Genomic DNA, 21411 nt, shown 5'->3' with positions numbered 1-21411 from the left:
TCCAGTCAGTGATATGGAAGCCCATTGTCAACTTTTCAGGAACCTGGGGTCCCCCTGATGTCAAGTTGGTTGAATGCTTACTATGAAGAACTTGTTTTGTAGGAAAGAAATATTCAGTATAATCCCTGCCCTGAAAGAGCTTAGACTCAGTGGGGGAGATGGGTACCCAAGAAATTACAATACAAACCAGATTAGATCAACCCACAAGACACAGCCAGTGTTCAACTTCAAGAGTAACTGATGTCTACGTGGAGGCTGCCTCTTATCTTGGGCTCTCTAGCCAGCTTCCTATTACGGGAGGTCAGGTTCCACAGCTCTGTCTGGCTTTCTGCTGTGCTGGCCTGTATTTCTTGTCTTTGGTGACCCCACGGTGGGGAACTCAACTGTGATTGGAAAGCTGTTTACAGAAGGGAGGGAAGATACAAGGCCAGGGAGAACTTCTAAAGTCAAATGGGTCTACACAAAGGGACAACTGAACAGCTTTCGGAGTCATCCAGAGAAAAAGTTGTGAGTTTAAATCACAGACTTCATCTTCAGTGAGGGGAGATGACACTTTAAAAACCTTTCCACCGGGAAGATTCTAGATAGGGGATAAAACAAGCAAAAGGCAGCTGCTGAGTGGTTTGGAAAGATGTGTGGGTTGAAATCAGCATATACCCTGTCACACACAAGAAATATCTCTGCCATGTGCAGAGTGAAAGAAAGGATCAGCTGGAGGTGTTTTCTGCAGACTTTGCCTTTACAGTGCCCAGTCTCCACTCCTGGCATCCTTTTCCACACAAGTGCTTGGACCTGGTGCCTTCGGCTCCGCTCCCCACGGGTCTGCTCAGCACAGTGGGAAAGGGCGTGGTAGCACTGTTTCCACCAAACACGCAGCCTAGCAGAGCGGCCAGAAGCAAGGACTCAGAATCCGATTCCTGCTCCACTGCTTACCACCCATGACCTTGGCAAGTGACATGGCCTCTTGACCTTAGTCTCCTCCTCTGTAAAATGAGAAGAATGATACCACAACCATGTCACAGGACTGTGCAAGGATTAAAGGAGTAAATCTGGGCAAGTCACTTAGGACAGCGTCTGGAAATAGCACTCTGTGTCAGTTATGATGAGAGAATTTGTCTTGGGTTCTACAGCAGCTGCAGGTTGAGCACTTATAATTGAAGAATTTCAGGTTTGGGCAAGAAGACAGGGAGCTTTGTGGGAGGGGTTTCCATTGTCCCTGAAATCAAACCCATGCCCAGTATATTGACACCCTGACTGTAACCCAAACCTCCTTTTATTGTCTCTGTTCTTCCAGATAGCCCTAAAAATATGAGCTGAGAACTAACCTGGCTGGTGGGGGCTTAGGCACTTGATTCCTGAGGAAAAATGGAATACGCATCCTGCTATCGCTCATCTCTGCCTCTGCCAGTTGGGACCTGCTGATTCCCACCCCCACACACAGGATGGAACAGCCCCCTCCTCTCCGCTCACTGACCCATGTTATGGTGCTGGGACTCTGGGGGCACACACATAACCGCCATTCCATCAAATCCTCTAAAAAAACTGTGAAGTGGTCAGCAGTAATGCTGAATGCCAGACTCAGGATATCTGTCACAGATGGCCAAACTGAGGTTCAAGGGGAAAAAAAAAAGATGGTTCTCGAGTGTTGCTTCAAGAACTAATGCCAGTCCTTGTGGTGATGTTTTCACTGCTCCTCAGCAAAACTGGAAAAATAAGAATAGCAATGAGTTTTCATAAAGCAGAAATTATTCAGTTTTTGACTTATGAGATTATGGCCTATCTTCTTTCCTGTGTCTTATGTGAGGGAAGATGTTGAAATGCCCCATCCTTTGTAAAATGGTATCAATAGGAGCTGGGATTTGAAATTAGATCTTTTGAATACTTTCACTGCTATTATACTATTTTAACTAATTTTAAATAACTTTAATTTTAAATTCAACTTCATTAAAGTATTAAAGAATTACTTATATTGCAAATTATATACTAGATTGAATACTTGAAAATATCTTCAAATAAAACTCAGCACAAAGTTAACTCTTCGCGGCACCCTATGTAGGACTGAAAACTCAAATCCTCACATGGTCTGGGAGAAGGCTGAGCAGAGGTGCAGTTCCTGACCTCCTATGTGTGGCCGGCACTCTGTGAGGGAAGAAAGGAAAAGAAGCCTTTTTGCAAACCCCTAAGTGTAGCATTTCAAGGAGCAGGTCTCCCCCTGCTGGCAGTGGTGGTGGCAGAATGAGTCTTAACTCACGACTGGTACTGAGGACTCAAATTGGAAAGGATTCCACAGCAAGAAGAGATGGTGCTTGGAAAACCACTCTCCGTCACAGAACCCTGAGTGTGACGACAAAGATGAAAAGAACCATGGTACTTTGATAGGAAACTGTCATCAGAGGATGCTGATTTGCAAACCTTGGTGAATCAGCAAAGAAAGAAAAAATTTTACATTGGTTAGGCTCTATAAAAGATTCATTATCCATTTTCATGAATTGGTTATTCTATGTACCTAATTATATACAATAGAACCATACAGTAGCTCAGTTAAAATTATGCCTATCAGTAAATTAGTCTGATTCATTTGGTTCCACTACCAAATCTGTTTTTGAAGTTCAAATGACTGATACAGCATGGTCATTAGATAGGTGAAACCAGGGAAGTATGACTTATTTGCGCTTGTGGAGGATTAAAATAATCTTCATACCTTTGCTTATTTCATCCTTTCTCTTTTGGCTGGTATGCACTCTGCTCTCACCCACTTCCATTACTGGATATCCTACTTTTACGTGACCTTCTTAAAACTTTACCTCCTGGTCTCTTTCTCAGTCAACAGCAGAAAACAAGCAGATTATTTTTCTTTTGATTTTATTAGATTTTGTTCAGAATCCACTGGCAATTCTCTCTCATACAACTTATTAAAACATATCTGTGTTTCCCATATCAGATTCTAAGGTATTTGAGGGCAGACACTGTTTTATTCTGCCTCCAGAAGAGGCAGTATGGCCTAATGGTTTAGATCCAGGACTTAGGAACTCTGTCATCATGGACAAAAGCTTCAGTGCCTTCATCTAAAAAATGGAAACATTAATAAACAGCAACCTCATCAACTTGTACAGACATCAGTAAGAGAATGGGCTTCACTGGTGGCTTAGATGGCAAAGAATCTGCCTGCAATGCAAGAGACCGGGGTTCAATCCCTGGGTGGGGAAGATCCCCTGGAGAAGGAAATGGCTACCCACTCCAGTATTCTTGCCTGGACAATCCCATGAACAAAGGAGTCTGACAGCTACAGTCCATGGGGTCACAAAGAAGTCAGACACAACTCAATGACAGAACTCTCTCTCACACACACACACAGGTAAGAGAACAGGTACAAAGCTGCCTGGCTCTTCATTACTTGATAATTGTTAACAGTCCTTCCATCACCTAAACAAAAGCCATATATGCTGCAGGGACTCAATTATTTGTTGGTAGAGCTTATGCTAATAAATACATTTATGTCTGGTAATGCATTAGCATTATCTGTGTCTGGAGGACTAATGGGATTACCTATGACTCTGTAAGGCTTAGATTACCAACAGAGGGCGAATTTCCCCTACCCATCTTCTAGATCCATCGCTAACTTTCCAGGATGCTGGTAATCAATGCACTGCATAACCAAGTAACCATTAGCGACACGTGGTTGCTGAGGACTTGAAATGTGCACAACCTGAATAAAAAAAGAGACCCCACTTTTTCATTTCATTTAATCAGTTTCAGTACCCCCTTGTGATTAGTGGCTACCCTACTAGACACGGCAGCTGCAGAACTTGCCTCTATCGATGGCAATCTTCAAATTCATCAGTGTCCCCTTTTCCAACTGTAAAATAACTTTTCCTAATTTAGGAGGTAACCTTCACTGATTCAATGCATCGAACTTCAACTGATCGCAACCCCTCCACCCCCGCTTTTTTTTGTTTAGCTTGGTAACACGTTGTTCGTGGTGACACTTCAAGAACTGGCCTGAGAAACAGGATCTATTTGAAACTGAACATTTCGGCCAGTCGCACAATGAGTCATACATCAAATGACATGAAATCACCCATCAAAAAATACTGATTGCGTCCCTGCCACGTGAAGCACTGTCTGGAGGTAAGGAAAGCAAACCGAAGCCGCGACAGGCTCGGCAACAAGATGAGCAGTGCTGGGAGTGGTGGGGGCGCGGTCCGGGCAAGCCTCCTTCGGGCCGAGACCCGGCGAAGCTGCCCAGCTGCTCCCGCTCGGGCTTGAGCGCAAGTCAGCCTATGGCCCGTCCCGGTCCCCAACGCCGACGGCGTCTCGGGGTACAAACCGAGAGAGCGGTCTCCACGGGCTGACTTCCACCCACGCCCTCAGAAGAATCACGCCTCCGGCCTTGTCTGCTGGAAGCCGACCCGCCCCGGCTTCTCCAGACCCCGCCTCAGAACCGCGCCCCACGCTCGCTCCACAGCAGCTCCTATAGCAAAAGGTCCCCGTACAAAATGGCGGTTCGGTCTGAGGAACTACTAACCATAGAGATGCCCGCCTTCCGCGGAGAGAGCGCCGACCTCTGAGGGGACGCCCGCCCTCCGTTCCCTGAGGACGACGTGCCGGCGTCGTCTTCCGGCTGAGACTGGAAGAGCGGGCGCCTCCAAGGGCCCTTCTAGGAGAACAGCGAGCAGTCTCGGTGGTGCCGGGTCATCCGAGCCGCGTCACGTGACTGGCGAAAGCCGTCGCGGAGGCGGCGGGGAGGGGGGAGGAGAAATGGGCGGGCGGCCGAGAGGGGGGATCGCTTGAGACGCGACGACGACAACGACGACGAGGTTGTCATGGAGCCGCGGGGCTGGGCTCGCGCATGCGCCGCCGTACCCACGGGTCGTCCGCTTGTGGAGCTGCGACCCCGGCCCTAGGTGAGCGACGGAGGGCTGCGGGGACCGGGGAGAGGGGTTTGGGCGAGGAGCCGGCGGAGAGGAAGCGGGCGCAAGGAAGAGGAGGAGGGAACAGGCAAGAGGGAGAGCGGGCACTTTCGGGGTGCCGAGGGCCAGATGGTGGGAGCTGGGGGTGATGGAGCAAGGCGTGAAGGGGTGATGCTCCCTGCTCCGTTTAGTGGGTTGGCTTTGTTGCGAGGGTCAGAACCGCGTGGGAGAGGAGGTCACGGGTGAGGAGCGGTCTGTGTGTGGGGACCACGTAGCGCTGGTTACCCTGTGAGGGTCCTGCCCGCCCCCCCCAACCCGGTTTGGGGTTGTGGGGTGGGGGCGCGGGTGGGTAGCGCCCAGTTCTGGACCCGGGGCACAGGTGTGCTGTCTTTTTCCAGAGACACGCTGTCACCCACTTTGCTGGTACTTTTCCCTCCCCGGGTGACCAGCTTGTGCCAGGCGTGGTGCCAGGGGGCGGGGAGGTGGCCGAGAAGGTGGCCAGTGCCAAGTACGGAGTGAGTGGTTGACGGTGGGTGGGTTCAGGGGACCTCCGAGCCATCCAGGCCCCAGGGCACCGGGCCGCAGCCAGGCTCCGTGTGATTGCCCAAGTCCTGGCAGTACTGCATGGCCTGGACGTTTGCCCTGGCAGGTTGGTGGCATGCCAGTCACAGCACAGTCCAAGGGTCTGCCCAGTTCTGCCCTGCTGAGCCGGCAGGCTGGTGGGTGCCTGGAGGGCGCTCCTGCTGTCTGGCACAGATGTATCGTGGGCTGGTGCGAATGGGAAGGGGTGGTGCGCACTGTTAACTGCGAACTCTTCTCCAGGCAGGGGGGTTTGAGGAAGTTCGCTAGTCTCATCTAATCGTTGAAAGAGCAAAATGAGTAAGCCATACATACCTGGTTCCAAACAGAGGACATTTGTATGGAAGCCGGGTTCGGGATCTTTGACCAGAATTTACAGCCAAATCGAAGCATGCAAATGGTTGTGAAAGGGAAGAGGAGTATTAGAGGTGTAGGTAGATGGTTGTTTCTTTTTTTCTCCTTTGTTCAAACCCACAGACATTCCCCCCAGATTGGTATCTCTGAAAATGCAGACCAAGAGAAAATGACTTCAGAGAAAAACCTAGTAATACATTTATAATTCCAACTGGGATTACTCGTGCCTTTTGGGGTGGTAAAGTCTTAATTTTCTGTGGCCGTGTGTCTTTATTGTATTTAAGCCTCTGCTTGGGCTTTCACCTCACACCTCTGTCTGTGCATGCCTGTTATACACGTGACACATTTTAAAGGGAACTTGAGCTCTCAGGAAAGTTGCCAAGTTGTCTATTACAGAGGGATCTGCAAGCAGCTTTTCAGATCCTTCCCTTGTGTACCTTGGGCCTCCTTTTTATCAGAAGCCTGAATCTCCATAGAGATTGTGGATTAGACCAACCTTTAGTTTGGTTGCTGGATTTAAAGGTAAAATGAGGGGTGGCTTAAAATGAGGCGTGGATGGAATACCTGTTTCCTGCAGGAGACCAGACCTAGACATTAAATCTTGAGGTTACCATGGTGCTTGAGGTGACCAGGAAATGCAGACTCCTGACCTTCAAGCCGATCAGGTGTTTTGGTGACAGCTAACCTGTTAGACCTGTCCTGAGACTCGGCAGGACAGAGATTTGTTGGAATTTATTATTCTGTGAGTATACCCCACACATGAATTGTTAGGGGCTGAGGTTGCAGAGATGAAAACTCAACCCTTGAGGTTGAAGAGATGAACAGATAATTAGACTCTAATGTAAGAAGTGCATAAATAGAAGAATCAAGTGCTGTGCCTCGCTTGGTAGAATTTTTTATCTTACACCTATTGATGTAAACCTCTAGATATATTGGTTCACTTTCTGTTGTGAGTTTTAGTGTATACTGCTCTCTCTGGGAACCTTTTGGACCTTGTGTTACATGTGCGCTTATAAGAGGCCTTTTTCAGGTCAATTCAAGCTTAGCTCGGAGTCCTTCTAATGCAGAGTTAGGCTCATGAGGATCTGAGATGTGGGTAAGACAGTTGTCGTGGTTTCCAGTCTGTGCCAGGAGTCAGAGATGGTGCAATGGGTATGAGCTTGGTAACCCATCTTCAACCCCTGGTCAGCTTATGTGCATTTGACTTTATTGTAAAATGATACCGACCAGGAACATAATCTTCTTGAAGTTTTCAGACTTTGCCGTCGGCGTGGCCCTGGGTTTGAGGGCACCAGTGGTAAATGCCATCTCTCTGGTCGGGGGCCCCGTCTGTGCTGTGTATGAACGGGTCTGTTGTTCACTGGCTAACTGACATCTTCAGTGCCACTCCCGGGAGGGAAGCGCCTCTCTCAGAGGAAAGGTCGGATGGCATGTAGCCCTTTGTTCTGATGCCCACTTGAACTTCTCCTGGACACTGAGACTGCTGAAAGAGAATTTTACTTAGGACAGAGGCTTTCATATTTTTAGCACTTCCGCATCGAAAGCAGTTACTTTATTATTCTGAAGTAGATTATGCAGTCTCCAATTGCCACCAATTTCCCAGAATCTAAAATTTTTACATCTGTTCTCCTTTTAACGTCCACATTTTAGCATTTTGACCCCACAATCAGTATTGTCCTGAAAATTCTCAGACGAGCTGGATAAATTCCTGTGTATTTTCTGTAGCTCCATTTGACTGCAGCTTAATAACAGTAGCCAGACCTTGTTCCTTGTCTTGTTGCAAGGATTGTGGAAGAAGTTGGGATGCTTTATCTCAAATGCCTGTAAAATAATCCATTTAATAAGATAATGTGAAACTTTGTCAAGTTCTGAATTAGTTGCAACTGCCATGAGCTACCTTCCCAATCTAAATCAGTAGCAGGGTCAGGCTTGAATTTAGTCTGATGGCCCATCCACCAGGGAGAGCTGCTGCCATTTTTGAAGAAGCCCTCTGTTCAATTTCAGACAGCAGTGTACATTTGTTGGGTTTCATACAAAAGGATCCAGATTTAATTAGAGAACAGTTTTGCATTTTATTTTGCTTTTTAAACTGACTGGTCCATGCTGTCAGACTTCCTTGCTGTCCAGTGGAGAGACGTGCACACATGTGGAGTGCCATGAGAGGTGTGACAGGGCCTGCAGTGTGGGAGACCTGGGTTCGATCCCTGGGTTGGGAAGATCCCCTAGAGAAGGAAATGGCAACCCACTCCAGTATTCTTGCCTGAAGATTCCCACGGACAGAGGAGCCTGGTGGGCTGCAGTCCATGGGATCACAAGAGTCGGACACGACTTAGCGCTGTCTTTTTTTTTAACGAGAGGTGTGACAGGGCCGTTTCCTTTCATGCACATGGTACTAAATGTGCTCCGTCAAAGAGTGCTCAGTGTGGCGAGGCCTGAGTGGGGAAGCCACTCACCTTGAATGAGTTAGGTATGGTACAGACTACTTTTTACTGGGAATTGTGTTTAATTCAGTCTCATTCTGATCAGCATGCATTCCCTTTAGTCCACTTACACTGTATGCAAAAGAGCAAGAGAGCTGTTAAGGATGCCTGTAAGTATCCTTGGCTTCTATTTAATTTCCAATCCCTCCTCTGCTTCTGGAGTGGTTGATGTTCTTTACTAGATCCTGTATTAGCAGAAAAATTCACACTCGGCATTTTCAGGGTGTTTTCAGATACGCAGCTGTCTGACAGGGGCCCCATGTTTCTCTCTACTCAGAAGGATGAACGGATGGAGTCGAAAATGAATTGTGAATAAGAATGCCACCAGGTATAGCTTAAACGTACTACTTCGGTCCATTTGGGGTGTCATGACAAAACACCACAGACCGCGTAGCTTATAAACCACAGAAATTTATTTCTCCCAGTTCTGGAAGCTGAAAGTCCAAGCTTAGGGTGCCGGCATGGTCCAGGGACAGCCCTCTTTTGGGTCACAGACTTCTCACTGACTGTGGTGCAGGGGGCTGGGGACCTCTCTGGAGCCTAAGACACTCATCCCATGAGGTGAAGCTCTCATTACCTAAGCCCCATCTCCTAATACCATCATCTTGGGGGATTAAGATTCCATATGTGAATTTTGGGGAGACACAGACGGTCAGATTGGAGCACTCGTCCAGTTGCGTTGTTGTTGTTTTACCTGTTGGTCCGCTGTTCTCTTCATCCCTGCAGTATCCTTGTGTTCTTACTGAGCCGCCTTTCCAGCTGCCATCCCTTGGCTGTGCAGAAAAGAAAGTGAAAGTGTTCATCACTGAGGCGTGTGTCCGACTCTTTGCGACCCCGTGGTCTGTAACCTGCCAGGCTCCTCTATCCATGAAATTCTCCAGGCCAGAATACTGCAGTAGGTTGCCATTCCCTTCTCCAGGGGATCTTCCCGACCTGGGGATCAAACCCAGGTCTCCTGCATTGGAGGCAGATTCTGTAGCATCTGAGCCACCATGGGAGCGCTGACTGTTCAGAGGGCCCTGTTAAAATATCTTGAAGGGCTCGTTGGTCTCACAGTTTGTGCTGTTAACCTAGTTCTGGATCTGTTTTGAACTAGCTGTGTGTTACTGGGTCAAATCTAGATGTCTCTCAAGGAAGAGGGGAAGCAGGTCTATCTGACTCACTCTGTACCCCCCACTAGCACCATGCCTAGCTCACAACAGGCACTCAGGAAATATTTTTAAATGACTGAATATAACTTATCTGAGCCTCAACTTCCTCCTCTGTAAAATGGGATAACAACTGAGGAGGATGTTTTGAGGCTCAAATGAGATCTTAACATCAATAATGTTACGGGTGTTTGTGGATCAAAGCACTGTGTATCTGGTTTTCCGTGTGCAGAGACGCACTTTCTAAGCCAGAATGTGGCATGCATATATAAGGAGTTGTTTTTTTCTCTGTTCACTACCTCCTCTAATTTGAGAAACTACACTCGGAGAGGTGGCAGAAAGCCTCGGGCCTGCGGAGGTATCCTGGGAAGCAGGCCTGGTCTGAGGTGGACATCCCCTCTCCTCTCTTCTTCTCCCACAGGGAGCATTCCAGAGAGCTAATCAAATGTGTCTTTGTTAGCAGTTTACAAAGCTTCCACTGAATGGTCTGTGTGCTTTGCATTTGTAATGGAATTAGAGGGCAGGGAGAGGACAGTGAGCCTGCCTTTGGATGGAAACCATTCTCCTGCTGAGTAAACGTGTAGCCTTTGTCATCTGAGACCTCTGAGAAAGTGCGGGGGTAAGGACGTGGGCGAGGCCCGTGTCCTTTGCCCCGACTTTACTCACTGCTGGTTCACCTGTCCCAGCTCTCCAGGCAGTGACTTCTTACATAACTATTGTTTTTTCACAGGGCAGTCCAGATGAAAAGAGTACTGATGAGTCCCCTCTCAGCCCAGTAAAACATGGAGAGGAAGAACCCATCCAGAGAGGGCTCTCGAAGGCTGTCAGCCAAACCAAGCAAGGGCTCAGAGATGAAAAAGGCGTCTCGTCAGCTCGGCCTAGCAGCTGCTGAGTCAGATAAGGACTCTGGATTTTCAGGTTAAAATTACCTTATCCTTTCTACACTGTAGTGAATGATTTGCCTGAAAAATGTCCTCCGTAAAACTCATTTGTGTGATAAGGATGGGAAGATTTCACCCACAGGAGAAATGAATGGCTCTCTGGTCTCTTAAAATGGTAGTTCTGTTGCCACATGGCAGGGTATTCATCAGAGTCACAGTGGGGTTAGTTCTGAAGGAACGGTTTGACGTCTTTTTTCTGCTCAGACTCTCAACTTCAAATCTTACAGATTTCCCCACTGTGGGAAGTGGTTATGGGAGAAAAGATATAAAATACTCATAATTCTGTTGTCTTTCCTCCTTTCTCACAGGAATAGTTATATTGCAGTTACACTGCATTCCAATAATCACATTGGAAAAAAAACTGCATGTTGTCACCACATATAACAAATTAAACAAAGGTAGTATATAATTTGTTAAGATATCTTTTTTCTAAGAAAGTATTTTGTTATGTTTAAAAACATTTCCTCCTGACAGCCCATCCCTGCCAGTGTTTGCTCTTTGTGTTTGGTCTGTGAGTCTCCTGGCCCCATTTCAAACCTGAGTACCTATTAGAGACGAGAAAGCAGGACAATTTTCCTTACTATTTTTTCTCAAAGAACTAGCTGCATACCCAGTAAATCTTTTAACTTTGTGCTGAGGCTTTTTTTAATCTCCAGGTCTGAGAGAAGTGGCTTAAATACGGCTTGAGTGTCAATATTTTTGGCCCAGGGGATGCAGAGGGGTGATGCCAGGGGATTTGGCCTGGGCCGGCATCCCGAGAGCAGAGCCCTCTCCTGGAGGAAGATTTCTATTTTCCAGCCCATAGAGACTAATCAGTCCATCTTGTCGATTTATGAATTTATAGTGAGAAATGCAGCTCTTAGGAACCCTGAAGTCTCTCACGCTTAGATTTGTAAATTTTGAAGCTGCAGGTGAAGCCAGGTTATCAATAGATTGTTGCTCTGAGAGGAGTAGAGCACCGGGTCAGGGATTAGAATAAGTACAGTTCAGGAAAGTTAGGGCCAGCGTCTAGCCCTTTGGGTTTTTCTTCTCAATCTTTTCCCATTGTTTCTCAAGCTTGCCTCATCATAAGGCTTGTCTGAGGCATTTGTTAAAAAACACCAGGCCCCCCTCCTGGAGATTGTGACATCGAGGGTCTGCGGGGAGGGCCTGGAGTGTGGGTTTCCTATTTTTACAAGTGTCTCTGGTGATGCCTGTGATCAAACAGATTTGGGAAACTTTGCAGGCCTGCTGCTGCTGCTAAGTCGCTTCAGTCGTGTCCGACTCTGTGCGACCCCATAGACGGCAGCCCACCAGGCTCCCCCGTCCCTGGGATTCTCTAGGCAAGAACACTGGAGTGGGTTGCCATTTCCTTCTCCAGTGCATGAAAATGAAAAGTGAAAGTGAAGCCGCTCAGTCGTGTCCGACTCTTTGTGACCCCATGGACTGCAGCCCACCAGGCTCCTCCATCCTTGGGATTTTCCAGGCAAGAGTACTGCAGTGGGGTGCCATTGCCTTCTCTGTCTTCTTATCATACTGGATTTTTTTTTTTTAATATCTGGAGGTAATATATGCTCATTGTAGAAGCTTAGAAGTTTAGGTATATGCAGAGAAGAAAATAAATATTAACCATAATCCCACCTCCTGTTATTCTCAATACTGTGGCCATTTTGGTACTTCCTCTGACAACTTCAGCTCCATCAGGCCAGCTGTTTTGTAGCATGTTGCACAGTCTGGATAGTTTTCTGAAAGTTTCCTGTTCTCAATGCAGCAGTGCCGTAAGAAGTTTTGTGCTGTTCAGATGTAAGGCAGTCTTAAAAATACTCAGACTCACGTGCCCCAGAAGGTGGTCCCGGTGAAGGCCGCCAGCCACTTCTGGGCCGGGTGCCGATGGTGTCATCCCTGCTGGAGTTATCTTTTCAGTTCCTCGGGATGTGAGGTAATTGGCAGTTATTAATTAGCTACAGTCCATATTTAGATTTTTCTCATTTATAACTGTTAGTCTTTTTTGTATATTTGCTTGTTTTGGGTGCAGAACTCAGTTGAAGGTTGTGCATTTCATTTCATTGTCCTGTCTTTTCGATCTTAGTCTAGAACAGTTCCCTTGTCTTCCCTTTCTTTTTTTTCGTGAAATCGACGTCTTTAAATGAGTTAGGCCTGTTGTTTTGTAGGATGTTTCACACTGGACTTCTCTGGGAGCTTCCCCAGTATTAGAAACAGAATAAACATTTTTTAAATAGAAAACTAAATTTTTGATATTATACCTTCTCTTTGCAACACATGAGATGACTCCTAGGTTTGTCTTATTCTTGGTGACACTCCGATTAAGGGAGTAATTGTAGACCTGATTTCTTTATTATGAAAGTACTCCTTTCTCTTTGTGATTAATAAGCAGTTTATGGGATGATACTTTGAGATTGTGTGACTCTCCTGTTTGCCAACAACCTCTTGACCAGTGGTTTTTGCATCCACTGAGGATGCTTACCTAAACCAGTTATTAAATTTGTGGTTTGAAAAATGGTGATCTAATTCTGTATCATTCCTTTACATTTTATTAGCTGTTGATCTTCTTTAAGGAAATACTTCTCTGCCCCCTTTTTTGAGCATCACTGTGGATTCATGGAATTCTTTTCTGATTTGGTTTGTCAACCCATTATCAGTATTCTTTCTGATACCAGGTTGTCCCACATTGGGTCAGTGGGGGTCCCTTCTAGATGGCACCTGTGTCTTTGACGTGTCTCGCATTTGTGTTTGAGTGCTTCCTTGCTTTCTGGGACAGTAAGATGTCTAGGCTTCCCTGCCAAAGACATCAGCTATTTCTCCAAGGAGCCCTGGTTTCCTTTACATGCAGAACGGCATTTGCGTAGAAAACAAGATACATGTACTAGGTACATACTTTTCTTCTGAAGTTCTTTGTTTCTGGCCCAATAGCTCTTAACTAAAGGTGCACATCTGGATTACTTGTGGTGCTTTGTGAAAGTACGTGTGCCTGGACACCAGCTAAATCAATTCCATAGATTGAGGGGAAGGCCCCAAGACCCATAATTTCTGAAACGCATCTCTGGAGAATCTGATTAAAGACAAGTGTTGACAGTTGCACTCTTCTAAATTATAGTCACATTCCAATCTCGCCTCATCCAGACGACACTGAGATTTTTGACGAGCATCTAGGGTATTCCCAGCCTCCTTACTGGCAGTCTCTTGGTTTACTCCAGCAAGGAACTAATTAAGTCCTTTCTTCATGGATGTCACGTAGAGCAGCCTTCTTTTCTTGGCCATGGAGAGAATCTTTCCATCACCCGTTGTACAGGATCCCCAGTAGGCACACTCAGCATGCATTCAGGACACTAACAAAGGAGGTGCTTAACTGGGTGGAAGAGGAGAACAAAGGAAGACATCGTAAGCCTCAGCTTGATGAACTTATCCAGGCTTTTACAATTAGGAAACTTAGGAGGCATCCGTTTTAGTTTCAGCAAAGTGGTAAGTCTTGGGGTTTTATTGTTACTTGTTTTTGTTGTTATTATATCATGTGGTGCCTAGAGCCTCTAAAGATCTTCATCTTTTCTCAGGTTCCATGCACACTCCTCTCCCTTTTCAACCACAGATTCTTAAACGTAATGAGCTAACTTTGAAGCCTTTACCCGCTTCTGTAGACTGGTGATGGTTACTTTCACATGAACCCTAATTGATGCTGGCTTTTGTCTATAAGAGAGTTAGAACGGAAGTCTGCTGTCCTACTGCAGTGATCCTTAATCTCTTGGGGTGGGAGAGATAATTATGCATCCCATTGAGAATCCCATGAAAGCTAGACATGCTGGAAGAATTCTCAAAAGCATGGATCACAAATGTTCCATTCGACTTCAGGGGGTCTGTGGCTCCCCAGTAGGACTGGTTGGGAGCCTGAGTGAACTGACTGTTTCTCTGCCCAGCAGATGGGAGCTCAGAATGCCTGAGCTCGGCCGAGCAGATGGAGTCCGAGGACATGCTGAGTGCCTTAGGCTGGAGCCGAGAGGACAGGCCAAGGCCAAGCTCCAAGCCTGCGAATGGAGCCTTCCCGACACTGTCCCCCATGGTGGTCATGAAGAATGTGCTGGTCAAACAGGTGAGGAGGACCGCACGCTCATCACTTCTTTGCACACTCGAGTTTCTGAGCTTCCTGTGTACAGAGTTTCTTTCTGCCAAGGAGGGGTTTGAGAGGCAGACCACCAGAAACCACACCAACACGCGCTGCTCTCCTGGGAAGAGGGTGTGGCCTTTTAGCTACTGACCTGGATTGAAAAAAGGAGTACAAGAGTCAGGACGTGTATTCTCATTCTCCAGACAGTAAGACTGCACCCCTCATTTGTCCAAAAGTGTCTGGAATATCTTAGTCATGTTTAAAGGAACTAAGCAGAAATGTCCTAACTTCCATAGTACATCTAAGATATGACAGAGTTGGGGGTTGAAGCAAGAGGCTCTTTTTTTTTTTTAGTTTGAATTTCCCTGGGGACTTTGAGAAGTATTTGAAAAGTAGAGGCAATTTCCCTGTTTCTCACATTATTTTCTGAGCATTTTCTTAGTCATCAGCCAGAGCTATGTCATTAGCGAAAAAGCAACTCTTTGGTATAGGTATGACTCTACCAGCAGACTCCACATAGCATTGCCATAGAATTGAATAGTACCTTGTTTTAGGTTTTATTACATAACTATATAAATTATGCAGTTATTATCTAGATGAAAGAAAAGATTTAGATAGAAAATCTAAGCTTAACCCCAGTGTTTGAGTCAGAGAACTCAGTTGTATGAACTTAGTTAAAAGAACATGTAACCTTATCCTGCTTTGCTCTGAAACAGACTAGTCCTCTTGTGGTTCTGTTAATGAGGCTGTTTGAAGCTAGTGAAGTTTGCAATCTGGCGGTGTGTAGGTGACCTTCCCACCTTAGGTGGAAGAACATGGCTGTAGCCTGACAGGAAACCCTGATATCTTAACTCTTACCTAGTTATTGCTGAGCAACTCAAACTGATTCTCAATAAGGCAACCTGGTGAGTTTGGAAAAAGAATTTGAAGATATTTGCTTTGACAAATCATATCTCAGCTGGAAGCACGGCTCTCCTCGCTGAGACGAGGAGATTTGAGAATAAAGACATGAAATGGAGCCCAGATGAGGTTGCTCAGGCCCCACCAGTGCTCCTCAGGACTCCTGCCTCCTGCTCTTTTCTCACTGCCTTCCTCTCCGGCCCCCTTGCCACTCTTCCTTAGGCATCTGTGTTTTTTGTTGTGGGTGTCGTGGTAGTTCCGGAAGGCAGAGAACAGCCCGAAGTTGCTGGTGAGGAGGCGGGCCCAGCAGAGCCGTCGTCTTCAGGATAAAGACCCACTGGGAAGGCTTGATCAGGAGACAGGAGGCTTGGGGGCAGAATGACCTGATGGAGCGGTCTAGGAGTTTTGTGTTTTCACATATGCTAGAATTCCAGCACATTCCAAATTTTAAAAATCTTTACTTATTATATAGTGTCTTAATTATTGCTGCTTGGTTTTAGGTATTTTTCTCTTGTGAGTCTGATTCCAGTTCTGTCAATGTCTTCTTACACACAAATTATTTCCTCACCGTGGACTTCAGTTTCCTCATCTTTAACATGAGGCTTTATGTGAAATGATTCTGAGATCCTGTGTAAGTCTAAAATCTTGTCAGGTATTCCCTTAGCTGATTTCAACAAGAGTGGTTAACCTTGTACAAATCTAATAATTGGGACAAACAGACTAAATCAGTGGGCATAACAGCAGCACTAGAAAGAGTAACCTTGGGAGAGCAATGAATTGGGTATTTTCTGGGTCTGTTTGCCTTGGAGGTCAACCCCTGTGGTGTGATTGACCAGGGAAACAGCCTGAAGTTTTGCTTTTGGCTGAGCTCCACTGGGCTGATCTCTTCTTTGAAAGACTCCTGATTTCTGTATCTCCTCTGCTGGGGGAGTGTGGTTGCTGGGCCCAGCATTGCTTGCTTGTTATTGCAGCACCTCTCAGAGTATATTTGAATACCAGGAGGACTCCAGAATGGACTTTCCAGGTCATCCCACCCTTTGCACAGGAGATGAACTGTAGTTGAACTTGGCTAGGAGTTCCTAACCAGGTATCTAAGGAGCTGAAATGCATGCAAATCAGGTGCCCACGTGGGAGCAGGGTCCATCACTTTCCGCAGATACATCATGTGACTCCACCAAGGGGAGAGCCTCTGTCAGGGCTCTCTCTGCCTGGCCTCAGGGGTTTATTCTCAAGTCTCCTCATTTCAGTGAGGAGAGCTGTGCTTCCTAGCCAGGCCCAAAGACAGGAGAATACCGAGACAGCCATGTAAAGTCACACAGTGTGGAAGCACCAGGTGGTGGCTGTTGCTGCCTGGCAGAGCTTTGTGGTTGGTGAGGGTCACTGCCGTGGAAGCGGACCTGTGGCCTCCTGACAGTAGGGAACTTCTTAAAAAATACGTAACTTTTTAATCAAAAGTGGATTTCACCTAAGAGAGATTCCACAGGTAACTAAAGGAAGACTTGACTGGTGTAAAGTCACATGATGGTATTGAGACAAGCACATTTTAATTTATGCCAGCAAATCGTACCGTCCGTACTTTTATTGCCTCAGTTGTGACTTTGACTATGTCATTACTCCACCTACCTACGCTTTTCTTTTTCTTGAGTGACAGCACTTGAATAAAGATAGCCATTTCCTCCAGTTTTCCCTTAAGAGAGAAAATCTATGATATCAGACCCAAGTGAATATTGAAGCCACTTTCATCTCGAGTCTTATCAAGAAGGGCTGCCCCATGTGTGGGAAGCTCTGTCCGTCCATCTGGGTATTTGCTTTGCCCCATGGACAGCCGCGGGTAACGAGCAGTTTGCCGCTCTTTCCCTGTGTCTGCAGGGCAGCAGCTCCTCCCAGCTCCAGTCGTGGACTGTGCAGCCCTCCTTTGAAGTGATCTCTGCCCAGCCACAGCTCTTATTCCTTCATCCGCCCGTCCCGCCTCCTGTCAGCCCGTGTAACGCTGGTGAGAAAAAGTCGGACTCCAGGAACTACTTGCCCATTCTCAATTCTTACACCAAAATAGCCCCTCACCCTGGCAAAAGGGGCCCTTCCCACAGCACAGAAGAACGAGGAGAAGGCGGCATGCAGAAGAAGGTCTGTACTGAGAGACTGGGGCCCGGCCTGTCTGCTCGCGAGCCAACCAAGACCGGTGCTGGCCCCCAACAGCCCCCGACCCCCATGCCCCCTGGCGCCAAGCTTGCCGAGGACTCGGCTCTGCAGGGCGTGCCCTCCCTGGTGGCAGGTGGCAGTCCACAGACTCTGCAGCCAGTGTCCAGCAGCCACGTGGCTAAAGCTCCCAGCCTGACCTTTGCCTCCCCCGCCAGCCCCGTCTGCGCGTCCGACAGTACCCTGCACGGGGTGGAGAGCAGCTCCCCGCTGTCCCCGCCTGCGGCCAGTTACAGCTCCACTCTGTGGGCCGCCGAGCACTTCTGCCGCAGTCCAGATAGCTTTCCAGAGCAGCGGCAGAGCAAGCACAGGCGCTTTCAGAATACCCTGGTAGTCCTGCACAAATCCGGTTTGCTGGAGATCACTTTGAAAACCAAGGAGTTGATTCGTCAGAACCAGGCAACTCAGGTGGAACTCGACCAGCTCAAGGAGCAGACCCGGCTGTTCATAGAGGCCACTAAGAGCAGGGCTCCTCAGGCCTGGGCCAGGCTGCAGGCGTCTTTAACGTCAGGGTCGGGTCATTCCAGCAGTGACCTGGAAGCATTCTCTGAGCAGCCAGACATGTAACATCGAAGGCATATTTTCCGGTTACTTGAGTGCTTCTTTTTAACTCTTATACTGTTACCTACTCCTGTTACCCAAAGCTTACATAAGATCTTTTCCTTTTAAACTCAGACTGTTCGTTGGTTCACTTACGAAGCCGCATGCCAGGACCTGGCTGCTGTCTTAACCTGTGGCCTATGCACAGTTTACCTATGTCTCTGTTCCAGCGAGGACCTCAGGTTTGGGTGCCCTTGAGCCCCTCTTCCTCAGCCCGCAGGCAGTTTGATGGCTCATGGGGCAGAGTGTGAGAGGTGATCATGCGGGGCCCTGCTGGCTGTCACCCCCCACCACCCCACTCACCAGCCGTGATCGAGGGTGCAGTGACGCAGACGCGTGCACAGAGCAGCACCTGTCGAGTCAGGGAGCAGGTGACGTAGGAGCCCTTCATGGATCTTCCCCTGAAGGCCTCAGTCACAGACGAAAATGTAAGAGGAGGGCGCTTGCCTTCCACAAGGCCCTGTGCCCTTTGGCAGAAACCTGAAATGCTTTGGCACAGATTGCTCTTCGGATGCAAGCACTTAATCACTTAAAGCTTTGCTTTTTTAAACTTGAAAGTCAAAGAGAAAGAGTAGCACTGTTAACTCTTACACTTTAATCATAAGCCAGATTTTTCTTAAACTGGTAGGCGAAATACTTCAGATTTGTAAAGTATAGAATGGATTTAGGACCATCTGGAGCTACAGTTGATGAATTGCATTTTTGACTCATAGAGTCTAAAGAAAGGAGAAATGGCTAGCATCTCTTGGTTAGGAGCTGGAAGATTCTAGTAATTTATGCCTTTTTTTCCTCTCCTTTTGAAACAATGCAACCTGTTTTATATGTGAAAATCTTAAAGACAGCTTCATGGTCTCCAGTTGTGTAATCCAAGACAGCCCTCTGCGACCACTTTTTTTCCCCTCTTGTTTTTACAAAAGAAGAAAGAAAATATTATTAAGCTTGATTAACTTTGAATTAAAATCATTGCAAGGTTATGACATACAAGTCTACAAAAAATTGGAAAACATTCTTGTTATCCATTTTCTTTCCACATCCAGAGTTCTCATTTGTCTGATGTCACAGTGATGTGGAGCGGTCTTCCATGTTTCTTTTAGGCATTGGATTTTGGCAGTAAAGCCAAAAGGTAGAGTGGGTTCTGTGAAGTCCATCTAGAAACAGAGGGTATTAATGAGGACTTGCCAGTGTTACACACTTTTTCATCTTCATTGTAAACCAGATTTCTAGGTTGTGAAGTTGCCAACTTCTTACGCTCCCATTTTAAAAATTTCATTCTCTTGAAAATCTTAAGAAATCCTGTATGACCAACTTCATTTTTTCTGCAAGGAAAATGGTCTTGAAGTTCTTCCAAGGCTAGAAGCTCTTCATATAGTTTTAAAATTACAAGGCTTCAAATTGCCTGCATTTTGTTCTCAAACGCAGTTTAGAAACAAACAACCCGGTAAACTCTCTTAGACTCTCCTGATCAATGCAGAATTATTACCTGCCATGTGCTTTCCGGAAGAGTTTCAGAAATCGGAGCAAATAGGTCTTTAAGCAGGCTCGGCTGCTTCTACTATTTTTTCTCCTGGCCCATTCCCTTTGCCTCCCCTCCATCTGTGTGGTGCTACTGCAGCTCCGCTCTGCACACCATGCTAGGAAGCTTCCTTTTTGGCAGAATATGTTTGGCAGCAAAGCCATAGAAACAGGTGCATTCAGAACAGCCTGGGCACCAGGCATGAGTCTTACTGAGTCAAAAATCTGAACACACTTGCTGAGAACCAAATTTACGCCATCGGAAAACTCCCCTGTGGAGCCGTACGCGTCTTGGACTCTTCTTCCTAGATGAAGGTTTGCACTTCCCTGCTGTCAGGCAAAAGACACTGAACGCCATCAGCAGTGCTCGTCACTGAGTGGCAGGGAGAAGCAGCACCCACCCTGGCTCCTGTCTGATCTTGTAACTTGGTGTGGTGAGTCCCTGTAGGCTATTGGCATGGGTGTTCTTTCCCTAGTGGAGGAGTAAGCAGATGAAGCCAGGTAGAGAAACTGGTCCACCAAAGAGACATCCACTGAGGCTAGCAGACGTGTGGGGCCAGAAGCCAGATTGACAAGTGGAGGAACCTCGGAGTTGACCGGAAGGACCTGCATTGGTTTCACACGGCTGTAAGTAGTCACGGTCTTCTGATGCATGACCTGATCTCATCTGAAGTTCTGTGGCAAAGCTGTTGTTTTCTGAAAGCCGTTCTTAACTTACACCAACCCTTAAGTTTTGGCAAGATGGTGTTGGCAGTGTGGAAACACATCTAGAAAAAGCTGCTGATTCAGTTGGTTATGGGAATGGAGTTTGGTGACATTTGTAATTTATTACACTCTCCTTGCTTTTATTGATTATGGTATTGTCTGACTTTGATTCTTTTGGCAGAACAGTAACTCTCGTGCATATATTGAAGTGTCTTTCCAGCTATGAATTCTTTACGGTAGAGGTTTCTTTACCAAATGTGAATTCTTTTGAGGAAGTATGAAGTTTTGTAGAAATTGACTGTGAAACGTCAGAGAAAAATAAAAGTCACTTACTTGAAAACTGTTTGGCCTTTGGGCTTTATAACTGCTTAAAACACTGAAATCAAGAGTAAATGTTCGATTGATAAAGGTTTCATATGCATATACTCAAGGTATTTAGGGATGTTGAGATTAGACACTGAACTTGTGGAAATTCACTGTTCAGAACTTAAAGGCGATGCAGGCACTCTTAAGATAAATGGGTGGTTTGACGTTATTCACTAGAGTCATGGAGGGTTTATATTGGGTAGGTTGGGAGGAGAAAAGAGTATACAGTCCAATGATTTCTTCCATCTGATATGATGCTTTCACAGATGGAATTTTTAAATGACAAAACCACTGTAGTTGTCTACTGGGATAAACTAAAGCTACATTAAGTAAAGATCTTTCTACTACAGGGAGGTCTTTAACGAGTGCCTCTCCATGCCTTTTCGTTCATGCTTCTCTGAGTTGATTCCTGAGGCTCTGCTCCTCAGAATTCACCTACAGAGTCTCAGTGGGGAAATCTGTCGAGTCTTCCCTGTCCTGAGGCCAGTCAGGACACCCCTCCTGGCATTTTTTTAAGTCACTGGAAAAAGATAACCTCATTTAAAAAGATATCCTCATTTAAAGTCTTGAAGGACTGCCATAGTCTTAATTCTTACAGCATTATTCCTATCCTACACAATTTTT

The 21411-nt window shown here is 46.6% G+C and overlaps 1 protein-coding gene across 2 annotated transcripts; it reads left to right on the top strand.

Annotated features, from left to right (window-relative positions):
* The first annotated feature begins 1650 nt into the window (after window positions 1-1650).
* Window positions 1651-20763, top strand: CIPC (CLOCK interacting pacemaker). 2 transcript variants are annotated; one of them, XM_040226023.1, is made up of 4 exons: window positions 1651-4904; window positions 10202-10389; window positions 14324-14493; window positions 17278-20763. In XM_040226023.1, the coding sequence occupies exons 2-4, from the start codon at window positions 10254-10256 to the stop codon at window positions 18169-18171; spliced, it is 1200 nt and encodes a 399-aa protein (XP_040081957.1). In that variant the 5' UTR covers window positions 1651-4904; window positions 10202-10253; the 3' UTR covers window positions 18172-20763. The 2 variants fall into 2 exon arrangements, with proteins under 2 accessions (XP_040081957.1, XP_040081959.1); XM_040226025.1 differs by lacking the exon at window positions 1651-4904 and adding an exon at window positions 4913-5152.
* The last annotated feature ends 648 nt before the right edge of the window (window positions 20764-21411 follow it).

The sequence above is a fragment of the Oryx dammah genome, unplaced genomic scaffold, assembly GCF_014754425.2.
Source record: "Oryx dammah isolate SB20612 unplaced genomic scaffold, SCBI_Odam_1.1 HiC_scaffold_26, whole genome shotgun sequence".
NCBI lineage: Eukaryota > Metazoa > Chordata > Mammalia > Artiodactyla > Bovidae > Oryx > Oryx dammah.
The sequence above is the reverse complement of the archived record's forward strand: the minus strand, read 5'-3'. Positions and strand labels throughout refer to the sequence as shown.

Bases quoted from the DNA above. Each gene is read 5' to 3' on its own strand.
- CIPC (XM_040226023.1), top strand. From the start codon at position 10,254: ATGGAGAGGAAGAACCCATCCAGAGAGGGCTCTCGAAGGCTGTCAGCC. The intron at 10,390-14,323 runs GTTAAAATTACC...TCTGCCCAGCAG, and splicing joins TAAGGACTCTGGATTTTCAG to ATGGGAGCTCAGAATGCCTG. The intron at 14,494-17,277 runs GTGAGGAGGACC...CTGTGTCTGCAG, and splicing joins AGAATGTGCTGGTCAAACAG to GGCAGCAGCTCCTCCCAGCT.